Consider the following 24,616-nt stretch of genomic DNA (forward strand, 5'->3'; position numbering starts at 1 on the left):
AAAATTTAGCTTTTCGCTGATCATCTGATAAATTATATGAAAGGAATAATCATGTTGAAAGGGCCCTGCAATGAAACAATACAGTACACTATTTGAGTAAAGACAGTCAAAATGAAATATTGGAAACTTTAAGTAATGCAATCAGGGATACAATTTTATTATCAATTCGAAAATCTAAATATTATTCCATAATTTTAGACTGCACACCTGATGCAAGCAAAACAGAATAAATGACCACTATTATTCACTTTGTTTCCTGTGACAATGGAATTGTCAAGATCAGGGAAAACCTTTTAGGTTTTGCAGATATATCAGATTCCACAAGACGTGGTTTATGTGCAACAATAATGGAACAACTGGTAAAATGGAACATTCCCATTGAATACATGCGAGGTCAAGGGTATGACAATGGAGCAAATATGAAAGGGAAAAAATATGGGCTCCAAAATTTGCTTTTGAACAAAAATCCTTGAGCTTTTTTACGTGCCATGTGCTGCTTATACTCTAAATTTAATCATTAACGATGCAGCCAAAGTGAATGCAGATAAAATTAGTTTCTTTGCAATTATTCAAGAAATATATAATTTCTTTTCATTCTCTTACAAACATTGGGCAATCCTTTTAAAGTACATAAAAAAATTAACACTGAAACAGCCATCAGAAACGCAATGGGAAAGTAAAATTAATGCAATCCGCCCTCTACGATATAAGTTAGGAAACATTTACGATGCCCTTTTTGAAATTTTAAATAATGAAAATTTTAATAAACATGAAGCACAAACATTATGTGCTAAAATAAAGGACTACAAATTTATTTGCTCTCTTATAACTTGGCATGATTTCCTTAACAGAATAAACCCTGTGAGTAAAATGCTTCAAGACAAAAATATGAACATTACACTTGCTTTTGAATCTATCGAAAAATTAAAAATATTCTTACAAGAGTATCGATCAGATATAAATTTTAAAGAAGTTCTAAAAACGGCAAAAGAACTGAGTGAAGAGGTGGATGGAGAACAAGAATTTAAAACTGGTACAGAAATTCAACGATGAAAGAAGACACAACAATTTGACTACGAGCATCATTATGAAATGCCACATTTGCCAGAAGATAAATTTAGAGTGAATGTGTTTTATACACTTATAGACGTTGCAATGTGTTTGCTAATAGACCGTTTTGAACAACTAAAAACATATTATGATAATTTCAATTTCTTATAAAATACTACAAATTAATAACGAAGATTTACAAAAAAATTTAGAGATTCTCTTGAAGGATGGCGACAATAAAGATGTAAATGCAACAGAACTATATGCGAGTTATGTGCTTTCCAGGATATTTTTCAGAAGGCTAATTTAAATATTCAAAACCATTTCAATATTCTTAATTTTATTATCCAATAATTTATCTATCCCTAACTTTTCAATTGCTTTAAGAATACTGTTAACCTTACCCGTTAGTGTAGTGAGCGGTGAACTTTCCTTTTCCAAGATGAAATTGATTAAAACCTACTTAAGAAAACGTATATCACAAAAAAAGCTTGTTAGTTTGGCGTTAATAGCTAGTGAAAATGATATATGTGTGGAATTAGATGTTAAGACCATTATTTCTAATTTTGTGAATATGAAATCAAAAACCCTAAAATTTTAATTTAAAAAATTTCAAGTATATTTATGAAATTTAATTTATTTTCTGTTATCTGTAAAGATGTTATTTTTTAAATACATATATTAAATGTTCTAATTATTTCTGAATTCTTTTCTTATTTTCTCATCTATCTTGAGTTTCTTTTATTTTCCTAAAAGATAGTTCCACTTATAAAAATTTAGTAACTTGTAACAATAACATAATCAATGAGACTTTTCTTATTCTTGCCACTTCTCTCCATGTGAATTTGTATACATTTTTATGTTGGAACATTGTTTTAGTAATAACCAGTCCATGTCCTGAGCAGAAATCCAACAGGCATTTGTCATTATTATTACCTTTGCTCTTTTCTCCAAATTTTCCCAAATACCAAATACCTAACACCTAGTGCAAACCATAAGAAGGTGAGGAATGGATACTGGGTCAGAAGTCTTAAGTTCTCCACATCCTTACAGACCATGTCAATGTCTCCTTCCAGTCATCTAGCATTGATCTTTAAGCAAGCATAATATGCATGAGAAAAATCAAAAATTTCATTTAGTATAATATTTTAACTTGCTTTAACTGTTTTAAAAATACGGTGATTTTTTAAAAATAAAAAAAATTAAATAATGAAGCTCATAAAATCTATAGTAGTGCTTACTGATTGGTTGCAGTTCATCATCCTCAACAATCATATACTGAACTTCTCCATTTCTTCCCTCATCTATATCACTGGCTTTCACAGTAATTACACTGAAATCAGTTGGAACATTTTCAGGAATAACAGCTGTATATAAAGACTGAATGAATTCTGGTGCATTATCATTTTCATCTAGAATTTTTATTGTAACCTATAACAAAAATTAATGCCAATGCAATATTAATTTTGAAAAGGAAAAGATATAATAGTAAAGATAGTGCAGAGAGATAGTAAATGATCACATTACATTACTGAAATACATCACAGTAAAGTATTTTTGTTTTTGTAATTAAAAAGTTAATAATAAAAACAATTTAATCATAACTTTTGCTATTTTTCTATTTCTAGTAATCCGTTCTTTATCCAACTTCCATAAGACTAAAGTGTGCCACTTAATAAAATCAGAATATCTGAGAGCTACAAGTCATGTATGATTAGGAAGTAAAATTATCAACTCGCTATAACTAATAAAGGAAATGAATAACCATGATGAAAGATAAAATACATAATTTTTTACCACTAGAAATTATGTTTATGCTCAGAGACAAACTGCAAACTGATATCATAAGGATGACAGTTCACCTATCCTTTCTCATATGGAAGTAGCAGGCTTGTTTCTTCTTAGCAACTCAGGTTCTTTTTCATCATCCTGCAAAATAGACAAACCAGCTAGACAATACATACAGATGAGAAATATAAGTTAGAGCATTTCGAAATAGGAGCTAGTATTGAGACCATACTCAAACAACCTAAGCAAGAGTTGGTCAAAATAAAAAGCAAAATGAAGCATTTAAAAGATGAGTTTAAACACCTAAAGAAGAAACTGGAAGATGTAAATGAGAAGGAGGAAGTTAATATTACAAAATTAGAGTCAAAGGATAATCATATATCTTTATACAGCAACTCAATCATTAGAGGTGCAATGATTAATAAAGTATGCAAAACATGCTTGAACATTGAACCAAACAACTAATGCTTTGCAGAAAAGGTGCAAAAATGCTTTGCAACATGGTTTTGTTAAAGGTAGATCCTGCCTTAGCAATCTATTAACTATTCATAATAGAATAACATCTGAGTTGGACAAAGGAACTGGCTACACAGTGGTACTTCTGGATTTTGCTAAGGCTTTTGACAGGATACCCCATAGAACACTGTTACGCAAATTGGAGCAGATGGGAATGGATATTAAATTGGTGATATGGATAGGAGAATGGCTCAGGGAGAGATACCATAAGGTGGTGTATGGAGGATCCGAGTCCAGAATGAGGCAGGTGACCAGTGGTGTGCCTCAGGGCTCTGTGCTTGGGCCAATGTTGTTTAATTTGTATATAAATGATATAGGAAACGGCTTAAAAGGAGATATTCAGTTGTTTGCTGATGATGCAAAGTTGTGTAGTGCAATAAAAAATCAAGCTGATGTTGAAAGTTTGCAGGAGGATTTAAATAAGCTGGTAAAATGGGCAAAAGAAAATGGATGTCAGTTCAATGTGGAAAAGTGTAAAGTCATGCATTTTGGGATTAAAAGATTACCAGCTGTGTACTACATCGATGGAAAGGTACTCCAAGAGATTTAATGAGGCTAGGGACTTAGGGGTATTGGTAGATAGGGAGATGAAGTTCAGAGGACACATTGCTAAGGTGTCCAAGATTGCACATAGGATTACTTGGTTGTTGAGGAACACACTGACATCCAGAGATAAAGAGGTTATTATTCCCCTTTATAAAGCATTGATACTTCCACATTTGGATTACTGTGCTCAGGTCTGGTCACCTGGATTCCTTGGAGATGAGGAGGCTGTGGAGAAGGTTCAGAGAAGAGTGACCAAATTGGTGAGTGATATAAAAAATGCTCCCTACATTGAAAGATTGAGAGCTTGTGGATTGCAGAGATTGGTTGATAGGCGAAGAAGAGGGGATATGATAGAAACATTCAAATTACTAAAAGGTTTTTATAGGATTGATGCAGGGGAAATGTTTCAGCTGTGTGATAGTGATGGAAGAACAAGAGGTCATCTCTGGAAATTAAAGAAGAGTGTGGTTAACAAAGGTGTCAGAACAAGGTTTTTTGCCTGGAGGGTGGTGAACGAGTGGAATTCATTGCCTGATTCAGTTGTGAGCCCTTCGTCTGTAAATGAATTCAAGAAGAGATATGACAGATATTGTTTTGCTAGTTTGGGTCTCCCGCGATGAGTCTACTGACTCCATGGAGATACCCGTAATAATAATAATAAAGGAAAGAGCAGGCCAGAATTAGTCTAGTAGTTGCGATGAATGATTTAGTTGGTGAAAAAAAGAATGTTGATAGAGACATGAGGAAGTTGTTGCAAGAAGGAAAGGAGAGTGCTGTATGGGGATTCGCTATTAAGAGGCGTAATAATTGAGAGTTTAACGAAGTTGTACCAGCCGGATGCAAACATAAAGGATGTCAGCGAATCTATTCGACTGCAAAAACAGAGGGTGAAAGAGATGATAATTGTGGCAGGAACGAATGATTTGAAAGAGGACAAAATGGAAATGATAGAGGATGTGAGGGAGTTGTTTGAGGTAGCAAAAGAGAAGAGTGAGAGAGTTAGGTTGGTGAGTATCTTACCGCAGTATGACAGCGAATCGTTTAGAAGGAGGGCCATAATTGCCAATGACTTTATGCGTGGGTTATGCATGGAGAGTGGTGTGGAATTTGTGGATGTGTGGAATGAGTTCGATGGGCGAAAGGACTTATATAAGATGGATAGGTTACATTTGAATGGAGTTGGTGTACGGAGACTTGAAAGAGTGTTGATGAATGATGTGGAAGTGGATGTACAGACTCAGGGAAACTAGATTTATTAAGAGGGGGGGTAGATTTGCAGACTTTAGGGGGGCAGTTAAGTGTATGAATGAGTATATTATGCCCGAGCAAGTACGACGGACAACAAATCAGAATGGGATAGTTAGTATAAGGCATCACAGTAGGGATGGGAAAAATGGGCTTCTGCGATTCATGTACACTAATGCCAGGAGTATTAGGAACAAGAAGGAAGAGTTTTTGGCCATGGTTGGCACTTCCAGGCCACAGGTTGTCGGTATTAGTGAAACATGGCTGACAGAAGATGATAAAGCTAGCGGGATTGAATGCGACGGGTATAGCGTGTTCAAGAGTGACAGGGTGAATAAAAAGGGGGGAGGAGTGTTATTCATGATAGCTGAAGAGCTTCAGCCAAGGAGTATAGAAGTTGAACTGCAGGATAGGGAAAAAAGCACATTTGAGGCTGTTGGGTGTGAGATAGAATCTAGCAGAACAAAATATACAATTGGGTGCTGCTATAGACCGGGTGATGGAGTGGATGGTGGGGATACTATGCATAAGCAAATAGAAGAAATGAGTGGAAGGAGGGTAATTATTATGGGTGATTTCAATTATGGTAACATTGACTGGAAAGAAGAGAGGGCACATGGGAGGAAGGAATTGGATTTTATGCGGTTATTAAGGGACAACTATCTATGGCAACATGTACTGGACAATACCAGGGGGCAGAGAGTGCTGGACCTAGTAATTGCAACTGAGAATGTGGCTGTAACGAACATGACCATGTTGCCACCAATTGGTGAGAGTGACCATAAGGTCATGACTTGGGAGGTGGCTAAAGGAGTCGAATTTACAATTAAGACAGGGTACATGTGGAATTACCGGGCTGGTAAGTATGACAAGCTTAGGTGTGTGCTTGGCTCAATGCCATGGCATGTAAAACTGCAAGGGCTGGATGTTGATAGTGCATGGGAGGTGGTTAAGAACTGTTTGCAGGAGGCAATGGTTGACTGTATACCAAGAGTCCGAATAATAAATCAAGTAGGGGTTAAATGGATGAATAACACTATTAAGCTTGAGCTGCAAAAAAAGAAACAATTGTGGAGGGAATTTAAGGAGAAGGGTGACCATCAGGCGCAGGAACAGTATAAAGCTCAGGCCAGGATAGTAACAAGGGTGGTAAGAAAAGCAAAAGCAGATTACGAAAGGAAATTAGCCACGCAGGCTAAAGAGAATCCAAAACAGTTTTTTCAATATGTTGCAAGTAAAAGGGAAAATGCTCATGGTAGAATGATCTTCAAAAATGCTGAGGGTAGGGAGGTAACCGAATCAGTCAATATTGTGGAATTACTGAGCGAGCACTTTGCAAGAGCATATCATCCAAGTGGTGACTTTGCAGGAATGGAAGAACAAACAGCTTATACTGGAATTGTGATGAATGAAGTAGAGGTAACTAGTCTATTACAGAACCTCAATGTCAATACATCTGTGGGATTGGATGGTATACCAGCTCGTGTCGTACGTGAAGTGGCCAAAGAATTGTCAGTGCTCTTGACCATTTTGTTTAATTTGAGCCTCAGGACTGGGTCAGTCCCAAGGGGGTGGAAAGAGGGGAAAATAGTTCCACTACACAAAGGTGGTTCCAAGGCTGCTGTTGAAAATTAACGGCCAATCAGCATAACAGGAATCATTAGCAAGGTCTTAGAGAAAATAGTCAAGAGGAAAATACAAGATTGGGTAGAAGAAAATGGGATACTGTATCGGGGACAGCATGGTTTTGTGTAGGGTAGGTCATACCTCAGTAACTTACTCACGTATTTTAACACAGTGATGGCTAAACTGGATAAGGGTAATGGGTTTACAGTGATTCTACTGGACCTTGCTAAGGCATTTGACAGGATACCACATGGAATTCTAATCTGTAAACTACAACATATGGGAATGGATAGAGGGTTGGTGAGATGGATAGGAGGGTGGTTGACGGAGAGATATCAGAGAGTGGTGTACTCAGGAGTAGAGTCCACAAGACGGCCTGTGACTAGTGGTGTGCCACAAGGATCTGTTCTTGGACCACTGCTGTTTAATTTGTTCATAAATGATATAGGAAAGGATCTGAGAGGAACAGTTCATTTGTTTGCGGAGATGCGAAATTGGGTAGGGCAATAGTGAATGCAGATGACGTCAAAATTTTGCAGGATGATTTGGATAGATTGGAGGTCTGGGCTAAGGAGAATGGATGTCAATTTAATGTGGCAAAATGTAAGGTTATGCATTTTGGGGTGAAAAGATTGGCGGCAGTTTACTGCATTGGTGGAACCGTGCTCCAGGAAATTGATGAGGCATGAGATTTAGGAGTGTTGGTGGATAAGGAATTGAAATTTAGGGGACACATTGCAAAAGTGGCCAAATCAGCTCATCACATCACTTGGTTGTTGAAGAATACGTTGACAAGCAGAGACAAGCAGGTTATTGTTCCTCTGTATTGAGCCTTGATAAGACCCCATCTCGACTACTGTGCCCAGATTTGGTCACCTAGGTTTCTTCTTGATGGGGAGGAGGTGGAGAGGATCCAGAGGCGAGTGACCAAGATGATAGCAGGTCTGTGGAATGAACTGTATGAGAACAGGTTGAGGATTTGTGGGTTGCAAAAATTGGTTGATAGGCGGAGGAGAGGAGATATGATTGAGACATTGAAATTACTGAAGGGTTTCTATAAAATTAATTCAGAAGATATTTTTGAGAACAGGGCTGGTTGTGGGAGGACTAGGGGACATCCATGGAAACTGGGCAAAAGTGTGGTTAGTAAAGGTGTTAGAGCTAGGTTCTTTACTTTTAGAGTAGTGAATGAGTGGAATGCACTCCCTGATGCTGTGACAGTGAATGAGTTTAAGGCGAGGTATGATAGATACTGTATGAATGTCGAATAGTTGTAATGAATATGATTTGGGGACTCCCTTGATGAGTCTAATGACTCTCTGGAGTTGCCCGTAATAATAGTAATAGTAATAACAACATTGTTGGAAAAGTTGTTAGTGTGCTGCCCATATACGGCAATAGTGAACTGAGAAGGAGGGCAGAGATAATGAATAACAACATAGCTGAGTTGTGTGAGGCAAGAGGAGGGGGTTCAATTTGTGAATCTTCAAAGTGAATTTGAAGGACAGTTGAAATGGCTTAATCCTGATGAATTGTATTTAAATGGATTTAATATTGGGCATATATTATTATTATTATCACCCAAGACCTCATGGAGTCAAAGACTCATCTGGGAGGTCCTTTTATCACACACACACAGCTCATCATACCGTGCTTTGAACACATTCAAACTCCCTGCAGACACCACACTCTCAGGCAAGGTATTCCAATCATTTTCAACTCTGCATGAAAAAAACCTGCCTCTCACTCCCCTACTCACACCTTCTTTATACAGTTTCCTCTGGTTCTTCCCCAATCTCCCACTATTTTCTGTAGAACTTCTCCAGCATTGATCCTATAACAACCCCTTACCAACTTGTAGGTCTCTATCATATCTCCCATCTTCTTCCTGTCCACCATATTCTGCATTCCAGAGGTAGATTTAGAAAGACTATAGTTTTCTGAGATGGCACAAAATCAGAAGTTAATGAAGCTAATCACTAAAGGGCACTTGTAAAGCAGGATAGCACAGACAAACAGGTTATATCACAGGAGGAAGATGGATATAAGATGTGGTTGTGGCATAGCAAGATGATTAAATGCATAAAGGTAAGGATGAGATAAGTATGAATGAAAATCACAATCAGGAAAATGGGACTGGTTTGAAGAGAGAGGTGTGGAATAGCAGCTACAGTAGAATGTTAGTGCTTATAGGCCTCAAAGACACAGAGACTGTTATGTTTGTATTTAATTGTAAGGAGTATTCATAATAAGAGAGTGGAGTTTGTTGCACTGATGTCAGTATGCCTAAAGATAATTGGTATAAGTGAAACATAGTTGTCTGATGACGATGTGATGTCGGGAATAGAAATGGAAGGATATTTCTGGAGGGATAGGAAGGTGAAAAGAGGAGAGAGGAAGTACTGCTAATGATTTATTATTATTATTAAATTATATGACACCTCCAAGGAGTCCAAAGACTCATCAAGGGAGAATGTGCCAATAGCATCAAACAACTGATACCCTTCCAACTACTAACCACGCTCAAACTTGCTTTACTTTTTGCGAGCCATCAGTAGCAGAGGCTCTACCAATTGACCAACTTTTGCTGGCATTTTAGAGGAATTGCGTGGAAGCTGCTAGTACATGTGCAGATTTTGAATCAGTGTGGTGTGAAATTGAAATTAACAAGCTAGTATATCTGACAGGATGCTGTTATAGACTAGGGAATGTAGAGAATGATGACTGTGAAATGATTAGGAAAATTGGTTGGTAAATTCAGGAAGATTTGAATGTAAAAAGAAGGTGATCTTGATGGGAGACTTTAATTACAAGAATATAGAATGGAAAGAAGAGACATGCATGTCTCTTCTTTCCATTCTATATTCTTGGAAGCATGTGACTGAAGCAACTAAAAACGTTAGTGCTTTGGATTTGGTGATAACTTCACATAAACTGCATTCCAAGAAATAAGCAAATAAATAGTGTAGGAGTGAAATGTGAATAGTGAAATCAAGCAAGCCATGTTAGAAAAGAATATAAGAATATATTATGGAGGCAGTATGAGACAGTTGGTAGTGATTGGATCCATGAAGAGTATAAACTGCAGACTAAGAAGGTGATGAGCATGGTAAAGAAAGAAAAGTTGCAGTATGAGAGGAGATTGCTGGTCAGGCCAATTAACACCTGATACAGGTGTTAATTGGGTGTAATGTTAATAAGGCTGTGGAAATGAATAACATATTATGTATTTTTAAGGAATGTGCGTACCAGTTGGTTGTGCTCTTGATCTGGTTATGTAATTATTATTATTATTATTACATAACACCTCCAGGGAATCCAAAGACTCGTCGAGGGAGGGTGCCTGCTCTACAATTCCATCTCTACTAATTGCAACTACCTTCTTCATCTACAACAACTCCATCTACTGCCGACCACCATGACTAGTATTTTCACAGATAAATTCAAATATCCATGCCCAAGGCGGAATTCGAATCCGCGGCCTTTTGGCTGGAGAGCAGATACGCTAACCACTCAGCCAACCAAGCCGGCATGTAATGAATGGCTTGCAATGGGTAAGGTTCCTATGAAGTGGTAAGAAGGCAAAATAATACCACTCCACAACAAGAAGGAGTTCTAAGACAGACATGTCCAATTACAGACCAGTATGTATAACTACAGCTGTAGTAAAGGTGTTGAAGAGACTGCTTAGAAATAAAATACAAAACTGGATTGATGGACATAGTATTCTTTATGATGCACAGCATGGATTTGCAGATGGTGTCTTGTTTTAACAATTTACTTGCATTTAATGATAAGGTCGTAAGTATGATAGATAAGGGACAATCATATATAGTGCTATTCTTGGACTCTCCAAAAGCAATCAATAAATTACCACATGATAAGTTCAGGTACAAGCCATAGAAAATGGGAATAATATAGCATACTGGTCAGATGGATTGGTGATTAGCTCTCTGAACAATCCCAGAAAGTTGTGTATGATCAAGCAGTGTCTCAAAAAAAGAGCATAACCAGTGGCATGCCCCAAGATTCTGTTCTTGGGCTCCTGCTGTTTAACTTGTTTGTAAATGATATATCATGTGGACCAACTGAGGGGTTTCAGTTGTTTGCTGCTGATGCAAAGTTGGGAAGAATGATAAGTACCACTGATAATGTAAATTCCCTTCAGGAAGATTTGAATAGACTTTTTTACTTGGACAAGGCATTGGAGTTGTAGTTTTAACATTAATAAGTGCAACATGTTGCATTTTGGAGTGCAGAAATACAAGGCTGTATACTATATTAATGCTGTACTGTAGGAAGTGGATGAGATTCAAGATCTGAGAATGATGATTGAAAGTGGACTGAAGTTTAGACTTTACCACATGATAAGTTGATGTACAAGCTGCAGAGGATGGGATTGTATATTGGTTAGATGGATCAAAGATTGGCTCTCTGAACAATACCAGCAGGTTGCGTATGATAGAGCAGTGTCTCAAATAAAAAGGATAACCAGTGGCATGTCCCAGGGTTCTGTTTTTGGGCCCCTGCTGTTTAACTTGTTTGTAAATGATATATCATGTGGACTGACTGGTATCTTCAGTTATTTGCTGATGATGCAAAGTTAAGAAAAATTATAAGTTGCACTGCTGATGCTGAATTCCTTCAGGAAGATTTGAATAGACTTTTTACCATTTGACAAAAGAGTGGGGTTGTAGTTTTAATATCAATAAGTGCAAGGTGTTGCATTTTGCCACAAGTTCTCTTGGAATTTGCCATTTTAGTTTTATAAGAATTTTTCATGAATAAATATTTTATAGTGAAAATATTCCGAGGACAATAATATTTGTGAATGTATTCGAAAAGCTCAGACCCAGAATTCCTAAATAGCATCTGTGTAGCAAACGTCAGTGATGAAGCTGCGTATTTTTAAACATGGAAGTATTCATGATTGATCTGGAATTTTCAGATATTGAAATCTTTCAACATTCGGGAAAGGGAATACCGCTGTTTTCCCTTGCCTGCAAGCCAATTACAACAATGGGGGGGGGGCATATCCTCTGTTCTCAAAACTGAACAAAATAACATCTGTGTTGCAAATGTCAGTGACCACTCAGCAAGGAAGTTTAAAGAAAATTTTTTCCACTGAAACTGAAGGTCAAGGCAGCCTGTATTGGTTCTCAAATCTATTAATACTGAATTCTGTTTCTTCGTAAGTTCACATTGCAGTGTGTAAGTGCTTGTTTCAAAACCTGAGTGCCATGATTTTTTAAAAGTAATAGGCCTACAGATTTAAATTTTAACATGAATAAGAGACAAGAGACTTTGTTTAATTTTGGTGTTAAGAATTTCATATTGAAGATGTTTGTGATGCAACAAGTAGTGATTCATCCACCTCAAGCCTACAGAGTGACTTCCAGGATGTACAAAAGGAGAGGAAAACTACCAGCATACAGAAGAAAAAGTCTGCATTCACTAGTAAGTACATAGACAGATATTTAAATTTCTGTTTCATACAATGTCCTCACACTGACCAATTGCCATGACATCAACCTGTCATTTGTGCTACTATTCTGGGAAATGAAGCTATGAAGCCATCACGACTTACCCGACATCTCAACACAAAACATCCCGATTTAGTCAACAAACCCATTGTATTCTTTATGCTTAAAAGAGATGCACTTAAAATAGAAAAGAAATTATTTCCCAAGCTTCAACCACTGACACCTCATTTGTGAGGGCATCCTATTTAATATCATAACAGATAACTAAATGTAAAAAACCGTATTTCATTGGTGAAGAAGTCATTAAGTCTTCTTTGATTGCTGCTTGTAATGAAGTATTAGGCCAGTCTGTGGCAAGTAAAATGAAAGACATCTCATTGTCGAATGATACTGATATAGCAGAGGATACAGAGACGCAACTCATTGAAAAAATTGGAAAAATCTAAATTGTTTGCATTACAACTGGACAAATCTACAGATATTCAGAACAACAGCATTTTACTTATGTATGTATGATATGTTGAACATGATGAAAGTGACATGAAGGAAGATATTTTAAGTGTTTCTGAATTATATGCACACTATCAGCAGTGAATTTTCAAAGTTTTAAATGGTTTCATTGAAGAGAGAGGCCTCAAATGGAAATATTGCAATGGAGTTTGTACTGACGGCGCTGCCTGTCTTACAGGTAGAAATTCAGGTATAGTCACAAAAATTAAGGATATGGCAGGCAATAACTTATTATCAATGCATTGCTACATTCATAGGCAAAACCTGGCCTCCAAAAAAATGGCACCTGAGCTTAATGAAGTCCTGTCTCAATCTGTTAAAATTATTAATTATATAAAAAACAGTGCTTTAAATACAAAACTGTTAAAAGCACTGTGCGATGAAATGGGCTCTCATTATCAAAATCTTCTTTTCCATTAGGAAGTTCATTGGCTGTCCCACAGTAAAGTTTTCAAGAGGTTATATGAACTCCGAAAGGAAAGTCAGCTGTTTCTAATTGATAAGGAAAGCAACCTGTCCCATTATTTCCAGGATAAGAAATGGGTAGCCAGGCTGGCATATCTCAGTGACATATTTTCTTACATAAACGAGTTGAATTTAAAACTTCAAGATCCAGATACAACAATATTTAATGCTTGGAACATGATCATTCAAAAAGAATCTCAAACTCTGGCTTAGTATGATTGCACAAAGAAATAATGAAATGTTTCAGTCGTACTCAAATTATATTATGAAAGCAGATGATTTCTATTCACAGAATTCAGTTTCAGATATTATTGCAGCTCACTTGAAGATGTTGTTGTCATTTGAAAAGTATTATCCCAAACATGAGGATCCTGGAGGCAAAATATGTGGATTGAGAACCCATTTGTTAAACACAAAGAGACAACCCTTTCCCATGAAGAAACCCTTCAACTTATTGAATTATCATCGGACAAAGGTCTGGAAAGGACTTTTAATTCTATGAGTAATTTGAAATTCTGGATAAGAATGAAAAATGAATATCCAGATTTACGTGAAATATCAATGAGATTTCTTCTTTGTTTTTCCACCACATATCTTTGTGAAAATGCATTTTCTGCCATGACTGTGCTTAAAACAAAACATAGGAACTGCCTGTAACTCTCTGACTATCTATGTTTGGCTATCACTTCAATTCATTCCAGAATTAATAATCTAAAGGACACAAAACAGCAACAAAAGTTTCACTAGCCTAAATAAAACCTTCAAAAACTCAGTTGTAATAAAAAAAAAAGCTAAGTTTAACTTTTTCAATAACTTATCATTGCTGTGTTAAAGTACTGTTTTTTTTTTTAATTTAAAATATTAATTAGTGTTGGAACTAGTGTTTAGAATTAAGAGATTGATAAATTTTTATTTATTAAATACATTATTATTATTATTATTATTATTCGTGACACCTCCAAGGAGTCCGAAGACTCATCGCGGGAGGACACCTACAACTGTCTCAACTACTACACCAAACCTCTACTACGAATCATCTCCATCAACGCCATCTACCGCCCACCTCCACCACTACCACAACTAGTATTTTTTGTCTGTAAATTGCGTGTGTTCTAAAGGGCCGATTTGTCTGTATGCGGGATGAAAAACCCGAGTTTCCGGGAGAAAAAACCTTGCTATCTCCGTATGAGATCGGCTAACTCACCTTCGATTGAAATCGTCCAAATAAAGATTCCTCCCGTCGCGACGAGAATCGAACTTAGGCCTATTCCAATCGAAGGGTGCAATGTACCGTCGTTCTTCCAATTGCGCTACGGAGGCAACAAAATTAATGTCAGGAGTGGGATTCGAACCCACGCCCACATTTGTGGACCAGAATTCACAGTCGTTTACACGAAGGAAAATCATCCTTGAGTCTGGCGCCTTAGACCGCTCGGCCACATGCTTTGCATATATAAATATTTGGAGTGTGCATGTAATAATAAGTGTTTCACTGACAAATTGACATCCTTCTGCTGCTTCTCCTGCTCAGCTGACTTCTATGGTGAGTTACAATGCATAAATATTTTTTTCACTACCATTTTGTTTTTGTTTTTCAAACCAACACCATTAAAATCAATTTAATAATACAATAATCAATTTTACACTGAATAATATTATAAATTTATGGTGATCAGAATGGGATATGTTAATGAAAATCAGCACAAATTAATTTAATGATGTTGGCCTGAGGAAACTACAATATGCTACATTTTTGAAGATTATGGAGACAACTACCGGGACAACAGGCCAACAATTATTGTAGCGGTTGGTCAGTAACTTTAACAAACGTAGTGTAGCTTGATTTCTGTATGTTGTATGCTCCAGAAGATGACCTTGGCATAAAGGTCGAAACATCGAATGTAGATTTTAGTTATATTAAACTAAAATTTTCATTCAAACACGGTAGTTGTCTCCATAATTTTCAAAAATGTATTCAGATCACCGTGTAAGCTTAAAAGAAAGGATACAATATGCTACAATATTTCATTAGTCCAGTGATTGATAACTAATTTAAATGTAATTTTATATTTGTCAACATGCCACACTGTATACATAAGTGTGCTGATACTCTTTATGATTATGCCATAATTAATTATTAATACTTATGTTACTTTAATGTGTGAACTTTAAAAAAATTAGAAAGGTATTTGTGAGTAAATTTGTTGGGACCTGGCCCTCATCTTATAAAAAAAGAATTTATCAGGCCATGGTCTCACAAAGGTTGAGAACCACTGTTCAGGAGGATGCACTTACTGTGGATGGGAGACGGTTCCTTCTTATTATTATTAAGGTGAATAAAAAAACGACAGAATGCTGTCTAGCAACAGAACCATGGAGATCCAGTATCCTGGACTAATCCACATAGGACACAGACAAATCATTTCAGTTCACTCATAAAATCCATAGAACACTAATGTAGTTCTGCTGAACAATCTTTCGAATCCTTGTTGGAAGTATGTAAAAAAAAAAAAAAAAAAATTCTACCTGTGTGGTGACATGCATAATGCCATGAATAATGCATGGCATTATACATGCTGAGTAAGGATGTGTGCATGTAGTGTGTTTATTATGAGATAAAGAGCAACTTGTGATTGTTTGATTATGCTTGGTAAAGGATGAAAACTACAATATGATTTGTTAAGCAGAATTTACATTTCTATGTAAATTAAATTCAATGTAGAATGAGTGGTTGGAAAGATTCTATGGGGGGGGGAGGGTTGTTTTTCTGCTGTTTTAAAGATAGGTTTTAAACTCATATTGTCATAATATTCCAAATGGGGAGAGAAAATATGGGGAATACCTTGCACTTATATAATCTGGTTCTTTATTCCCCATGTGATCAATATTATTTCTCTCTCTCCTATTTTTTCTATTCTTCTTCACAATCTTAGAGTTCCTGATACCAGTTGATGTACCACCCAGCATATTATTATTATTATTCATGACGTCCACTAAATAACAAGACTCACTGTGGAAGGCCCATCTTAGACAACCATTCCTCTGCTTAAATTCATTCTCTATTTGTGCTCTCACTACACTTATCAGGAAATCCATTCCATGGTCCAATCACCCTTAAGCAAAAAAGCCACTCCTCATCCTCTTGCTCATCACTTCTATTTGTAACTTCCAAGGATTTCTGAGGAAATTCTTGTCTTTCCTTCCCCTTATTCTACATAAAAGTGCTATCCAGTATTAACCCTGTAACTACCTCTTAACAGTTTTAATGTCTCAATCATATTACTTCAACATGCAATATTGCATACACCAGGTTGATAGCTTTTAACAAAATGGACACTCATTAGTTGAACAACCTCTTCTGCTTCTGTAACCATCACACCATCTGCATTTAGAAGAGTTATTCTTTCATCATTCTTTCTTTTACTTGCAGAATATCGATAGAATTCTTGTGGTTGTCTTTAGCATGCACAGTCAGTTTCTTTTCATACTCAGGCTTTGCCTTCCATATAACAGTTGTGACTATTCTATTCTGCTGCTCATAATTTTCATAATGTACATCATTCATATACACATGGCATTGCTTCCACATCATCCTTTTCTTACAAATCTCTTGCTTAATAAGATTACACATCCATTTGACTCCTACTATATTTATTCTTCGAACCCTTGAGTCTCTCTGATATCGCATCATTAAAAACAATTTGTTAAAAATTGTTTTTAATGATGTTGATCAGCATCAACAATTTGTTAAAAATTGTTGTCAAAAAAATAATAATAATGAATTAATTAAAAATAATCCTTGATGGCAAAGGAAATCTAAAAATAGATGACATTAATTTATTTCTGATGTAAAACAAACTGTTAAATAAAATAACTTTAATTTTAAACATGCGGGTTATTACTCCAACATGGTAGAGGTCACCATAATTCTGCCATAACAATTAGTAATCATATATTTCAAAAATTACTACTCAAAAATGATAGGAGACACCACAATTTTGTTATAATCAATACTAATCAATGTGCAATAATGAAGGAAAGATATGATTATTATAGTATTATTCTCTTCATTTCAAAGCTAAACTTAATAGTTACTGAATGTGAAATAGGTTGGTAATAAATAAATAAAAGTCAATCACCAAAACAGAAGTTCTACGCTGGCTTGCAGATCCCAAAGGACTATCAGTAGCAGATACTTGTAAATGATAAATAGCCTGTCTTTCTCTATCTAGTTTTGTTCCTTCTCGAACCTGAATAGTGCCCTATAGAAAGAAACAAAAGTGTTTTGTTGCAAGAATGGCTTATGTGAAGTTGAAAGAAAAAAAGACAAATTAGTAAGAAATTATGAAATGTATAAATAAGTATTATATATCACTCAACAAAAGCTCAAGTATCTAGCAAGTGAAAGACTTGCAAGGTGCTAGTGATCAATAGTTTTTAATTGATATGTTAAAAAGAAAACAGATTAATGAAAGATGAATAGACATGTGGAAGTCTCAAGTAGAAAGGAATTATAAGTTATAAGGCAGGTGATAATAAGAGATTCAAAAAAATAAAATAAATGGTGCTAATGGAAGAATTTGAACAAAGAAAGATCAGTAGTGTATGGGCATTTATTAGCAGTCATTGCAAACTGTATAAGTTGAGTAAAAGAGATAGAAAGATATGGAGTAAAATGGATAACTATGGAAATCATACTGGAATTGCAGGCCAAACGAAATTACAGAAAGAGCATAAACAAAAGTGGAGTGCAGCTATATGAAGAATATAAGGCACATCCTAGGAATATAAGCAGTATAGCAAGGAAGGTAAAATGAGAATAAAAGAGAAGACCAGCAGAATGAAATCAATGAAAATCCAAATGGATTATTCCATTATGTAGCCAGTTGAAGAAGTAACAATGAAATGATCTTCAAGAGGATAGGTGGGTGCTCAATGCATATGAGGTATTAAAGCTGTATAATGATCACTTCATTAGGATATTTCATCCTGGTGAGGTAGGTTTGACTCCTAGAGGAATGATGAGTGATGAAGGATTGGAATAACGTGTTGCGAGTGGTGGAACTAGTACACAAAGGCATGCAGTCAGTTGACATGTACTGTTAAAAAATATAAGTATTAGTAGTAAGGAAGGAGTTTATGGTGTATTTAGTTACCAATACTGATTTTTAAGTTGGTGCTATTGAAATTGATGGATTCTGTATGATTGCCATGGTGTTTTGTTAGGATATTACTGTTTTGGTGATGTATCTAACTGTATCATATTCAACAAGGAAGTTTTCATTCTGTCTGAGCAACTTGTCCAGCACACTATCATTTAAAGACTGCATTATTTGTAGAATAGCTAATGATTTTGTAGTTTGCTATGCATGTGGCACGTACACATTCTATGATTTTAAAATGTGGCAGATGAAGAATGAGAATGTGTATGCATGAAATCTATACAGTGAGAAGTGCTGGCAGACATCAATGCCTCAGAAATGGGTGAATGCCAATTTGTGGGTGTTAGTAGCGTGTTAGTGAAGAGAATGTGAAAAATGTACAGAAGGATTTGACCTTCGGTAGTGTGGCAGAGGGAGATGGTTTATCTGACAGTCATGAGAATATGTATGAAAGCAGAATGTAGAAAGAGAAATAGTAATGCTATGAAACAAGATGGAAGGAATGAAGAGAGGAAATTGGATAAAGTGGAGACCATGTGGAAGCAAGGGATAGAGATATGAGAGGAGAGAAGTGAAGGAGACAGAAATTGGAAGCAGGAAGAGTCAGGGATGCCAGCAGGAGAAAGATAATGAATCTGTTTGGAGTATCGTGTATGGAGAGTTGATAATTCTGGATATACAGAGTTGAGCATCAGAGGAGTGCTTGATGGATGGAATGACAGAGAATGTAGCAATGACAACAAAGAGCAGTGAAAATGTAAAGAAGATGATAGCAGTGGTTAACATGAATGACCTGGGAGGTAGCATGGATCATGTAAGTGCAGCATTTGAAGGTGATGTTAGGGATAGTGGAACAGAAACTGTCCGGGATAGTGCAAAAGAAACTGTCCGGGAAAGTGAGTGGCACTGGTATGATAATGCAGAGTAGAGAAGAGCAGTGATAACAAATAAGATGACAGCAAGAATGTGTAGGAAGTCAGGTCTGGAATATTTAATTATTTCAGAGTACACATGAATGCAGAAGAATGCAGGTATTTGGAAAGACTGTTGTTGTCTGGGCAATGACTCTGTCACAGCAGGGAAACTAGAAATGCAAGGAAAGAAGTTTACAGGGATGGTCTTATGTGGGGATAGTGGCTTGAGACTTGGCTCTGCAGTACTATATTACAAAGCCAAGTGGAGTGCAAGGTGGATAATAATGGCTATAAGAATAATGGGAATGCATTGTTTTTTCTGTATACAAATGCTAAGAGTATAGGAATAATGGGGGATGAGGTTGTAGCACTGATTACCTCAGATTCTCCAAAGATTATAGGTATCGGTAAAACTTGGTTAACTGAGGAGGATGTTCTAACAGGGATAGAAATTGCAGATAGAAATAGAAATGTCTAAAAAGCAGTGGAATGGGATGGAATTTCTCTATGTGTTGTGTTTTAAGGAAATGTGCTGTGGAAATGAGTATGCCATTAACTTATTGTTTACTGAAAATCTTGCAATGGGGGCTGGTTTGTATTTCTTCTGTAGTTTGGTGATTTTGGAGAAATTAGTAAGAACTCATATACAGAACTGAGCAGATGAGGACAATGTTATTTAGGCAGGCCAGAATTGATCTGTAAAAGCATGCTCTTATTTTAGTAATCTGGTCATCTTTTACCATACAGTAAAAAGAGAAGTGGATGAGAATAACGCATCCACTGGAATTTTTTTGGATTTTGCAGAGGCATATGGCATGGTGCCACATGAAAAGTTGGTTTTTAAATTGCAACATATGAGTGTAGATGTTGAGTTAATAGATTGGATACATAGTTGACTTTCTGATAGATATCAGATAGCTGTATATGAGGGATATCAAGGAGTAGGAAGCAGTGTCGGTGGCAGGTTATTTTGAGCCCTAGGCAAAGCTTACACGTGCGGCCCTTATTTCATAAACTAAAATGTTTCTAATTGACATTAAACAAAATAAAATTGTCTTTCAGGTTAAATTAATATGGCTTTTTTTATTTTCTTTTTTAATTAATTCGAAAATTCTCTGTTATAATTCATTTACAAAAAAAGTTAAAAAATATTGAAATTTAATATTTTAAAATGTTAACGTTTTAAAATATTTATCTTTACGGAATTTTAAATATCAGTAAGTTCGAATCATTTAGGTAAGGAACAAAAAAAGAACCAAGATTAAATAATAAAATAGTGTGATGTGTGAGGGATAAGGAAAAAGAATCAATACCTAAATCATATATCACTATTTAATTTTAATATTTTAGTAAAGTATGAATAAAGCACAGCTTGAAGTTTTGCACCCCTTCATGGCTTGCGGCCTAGGCAGTTGCCTAGTTTGCCTAAATGATAACGCTGGACCTGGTAAGAAGGTTACAAGTGGAATTCTACAGGGTTCAGTTCTACTCCCAATTCTACTGAGACCATTATTGTTCAATCTTTCTGTCAATGATTCAGTTGTTTGGAAATGATGTGAAGCTTGAGAGAATTATTATTATTATCATTCAGGCCTCCATGGAGACAAAAGACTCATCATGCGGAGCTTCCTCCTATGAAACACAAAGTCTATCGTACCACTCCTTGAACTCATTGACTGTTCTTGCTTTCACCACTCAATCAGGCAATGCATTACATGGTTCAACCACCCTCCATGCAAAAAAACCACACCTCACCCTCTTGCTCACAGCTTCCTTTCGTAACTTCCAGGGATGGCCCCCTTGTCATCACTCCTTCCCACTGTTCAACCAAGCAAAAGAACTCCCCAGTGTCAACCCTGTAAGACCTCTCAATAGTTTAAAAGTCTCAATCTACCAAACTCTGCAGTCCACATTCCCTCAGTCGATCCTCATAACTAACATTGTTACAGTCCTGAAACCATCTTTGTTATCCATCTCTGTAACCTTTCCACAGTTAATTCATCCCCTTCAAATCCTGGGGGCCAAATCTGAGAACAATAGTCTAAGTATGGTCTGATCATGGTCTCATACAACGGAATGATAACTCTTTTATCTCTGCAGATTAGCGTCCATCTCAGTCTATTGCAGCAATCCTCTGTGTTGCCTTCATCAGCTCTGCAATATGTCCCCTGAATTTCAGGTTTCTATCAATCATCAATCCGAGATCTCTTGTCTCTCCTACTTCCTCCAGTAAAACTCCTCTAATAGAATATTAAGTGTCCCATTGATGTGTCCAAAACCTCAAGACCTTACATTTTGCTGCATTAAACCGACATCCCCCATTCATTTACCCATCTGTCTAGCTTATTCAGATCCTCTTGCAGGACTACCACATCTGCACTATTACTAATAATCTTTCACAGCTTCACATCATCAGCAAACAACTGAATATCCCACTGCGATCCACTGACAATGTCATTGATATAAAGGTTAAACAATATAGGCCCCAGTACTGAGCCCTGTGGGACCCCACTTGTAACCTTCTGCCTCCTTGAAGCTTCCCCACCATACACAACTCTCTGATATCTATTGGACAGCCAATCCTGAATCTATTGACCAACCTGACAACATCCAAACCCATGTACTGCAACTTAAATATCAGCTTATCATGTGGCACCCTGTCATGTGCCTTCACTAAATCCAAGAAAATGGCAGTATATGCCTTCCCCCCACCAACTGCTCTTGTAACTTTATTATAAAAGGCTATCATATTACTAAAACAAGAGTGCCCCTTAACAAATCCATGTTGACTCTCACAGATAACATTATCCTCCTCTGCCCAAATTAGAAATTTGGGCAGAGGAGGATAATGATGACATACTGATGACACAAACTGGCCTATAATTAGACACAGTTTGCTACCACCCTTATGCAATGGCACTATCTTACCTTCCTTCCAATTATTAGTAATAGTGCTGTAGTTTTGGCTCTTCAAGGGAATTTGAATAAGTGGGACGGATAGGGAAATGAATGGGTATATCAATTTAATGCAACTAAATATAAGGTTTTGAAATTTGGGATCTAACAGATGGGATGCTTCATACAAAATTGGTGGAGTTATACTGAAAATGTGGATGAAGCAGTGGACCTTAAGATGATCATAGATAGAAATTTGAAGTTCAGAGGATATATTGCAAAAGTTGCAAAGACAGCTCAGAGAATATTGCAACACTGATGTGGAAATCAACTAGGAGAGATAAAAGCGTGGCGGTCTCATTGTATAAAGCTTCGATGAGTCAACATCTGAATATCTGTACTTAGATCTGGTCACTGGGATTTGAAGTAGATGAAGTAACCTAGACAAGGTGCAGAAATGGATATCAAAAATCATATCAAGACTGTACAATATTGATTACGATGAGAGGTTGAGGGAATGCAGACTAAAGAGTTTGGTGGACAGATGACAACGGGAGGAGGGGAGAAGCATTGAGACATTTAATCTGCTGAAGGATTATTATATGATTAATAATGAAGAGATTTTTCCTATGGTAGATGGGAATGGACAAGGGGTCATTCCTGGAAGTTATAAAAGAAGTAGCGAGTAAAATGGTTAAGAATTAAGTTTTCTGCATGGAGAGTGGTAGGCGAACAGAATGCACTGCTTGAGAGCAATATTACCTTTAATTTTTGCCAGCCTAAGTAAACATGATAAACAATTTGTGCAAATGTTTCCAGTCTCAGACTCAATGTATGCATTAGCCTATTCTCCCAACAAAGAAAGTCAAAAGCCAGAAACTCTCAATTTGATATGCCTAAAATTGGTAACATCTTTTTAAAAGATCTTGTATACTGCATGCTAAATATTTCTATAAGAGCAACTTAAATGATTACTCTTTGAGGCACTTAACTAAAACTGCTAATGGAATATTGCTAACATTAATGTTGTCCTTTATTTTGTCCAGCTATAACCTGTAAAATTGCGAGCATTAAATTAATTCACGTAAATCTGCTTAGCTACAAAAACCCATTTGCACAGGTTCCAGTGAGCAGGGCTGTCATAACCCACTATGAAACCAAACCAATGCCTAGAAGCAGCAGTTTGTGGTTTGGAAGCCTGTGAAATTATATCCTTTCTTTCAGGCTTACACAGTATTCCAATTTTGGTTTATATTATTATTATTATTATTATTCAGGCCTCCAAGGAGTCAAAAGACTCATCGAGGGAGGTCCTTCCTAAGACATAAATTCTGTAAAGACTCATGGAGGGGAGGTCCCCCCCCTGAGAAACATAAAGTTTATCATACCACTCTTTAAACTCACTGACCGTTCTCGCTCCCACCACTCCATCAGGCAATGCATTCCACGGCTCAACCACCCTCCACACAAAGAAACCACTCCTCACCCTCTTGCTCACAGTTTCCTTTCGTAACTTCCAGGGATGGCCTCTTGTCATCACTCCTTCCCGCTGATCAACCAAGCGAAAGAACTCCCCAGTGTCAACCCTGTAACCACCTCTCAACAGTTTAAAAGTCTCAATCATATCACCTCTCCTTCTTCTATCCACCAAACTCTGCAGTCCACATTCTCTCAGCCGATCCTCATAACTATCCTTGTACAGTCCTGAAACCATCTTTGTCATCCGTCTTTGTATCCTTTCCACAGTTAATTTATCCCCTTCAAATCCTGGGGACCAAATCTGAGAACAATAATCCAAGTGTGGTCTGATCAGAGACTTATACAATGGAATGATAACCCTCTTATCTCTGCAGGTCAGTGTCCTTCTCATAATAGCAGCAATCCTCTGTGTTACCTTCACCACCTTTGCAATATGTCCCCTAAACTTCAGGTTTCTATCAATCATCAACCCCAGAGCTCTTGTCTCCCCTACTTCCTCCAGTATAACTCCTCCCATAGAGTATGCAGCATCCCATCGATGTTTCCCAAACCTCAAGACCTTACATTTTGCTGCATTAAACTGACACCCCCATTCATTTGCCCATCTATCTAGCTTATTTAAATCCTCTTGCAGGGCTACCACATCTGCACTATTACTAATAATCCTTCCCAGCTTCGCATCATCCGCAAACAACTGAATATCCCCCTGCAATCCACTGGCTATGTCATTGATATAAAGGTTAAACAATATAGGTCCTAGTACTGAGCCCTGTGGGACCCCACTTGTAACCCTCTGCCTCCTGGAAACTGCTCCACCATACACAACTCTCTGATACCTATCAGACAGCCAATCCTGAATCCAGTTGACCAATCTGACATCCAGACCCATGTGCTGCAACTTAAATATCAGCTTATCATGTGGCACCCTGTCAAATGC

The 24,616-nt window shown here is 36.8% G+C and overlaps 1 protein-coding gene across 1 annotated transcript in view; it reads right to left on the bottom strand.

Annotated features, from left to right (window-relative positions):
- Positions 1 to 24,616, bottom strand: part of Cad74A (cadherin 74A) — an 850,889-nt gene that overhangs the window by 427,674 nt on the left and 398,599 nt on the right. Inside the window, exons 24-25 of the mRNA XM_090396473.1 lie at positions 17,369 to 17,491; positions 2,292 to 2,481 (exon numbers count right to left, since the gene is read on the bottom strand). Coding sequence (XP_090252599.1) covers positions 2,292 to 2,481; positions 17,369 to 17,491 — 313 coding nt within the window. The remainder of the gene's footprint in view (positions 1 to 2,291; positions 2,482 to 17,368; positions 17,492 to 24,616) is intronic.

The sequence above is a fragment of the Typopeltis vanoorti genome, chromosome 8, assembly GCF_054136105.1.
Source record: "Typopeltis vanoorti isolate ZY-2024b chromosome 8, IOZ_Tvanoo_1.0, whole genome shotgun sequence".
Taxonomy (NCBI): domain Eukaryota; kingdom Metazoa; phylum Arthropoda; class Arachnida; order Uropygi; family Thelyphonidae; genus Typopeltis; species Typopeltis vanoorti.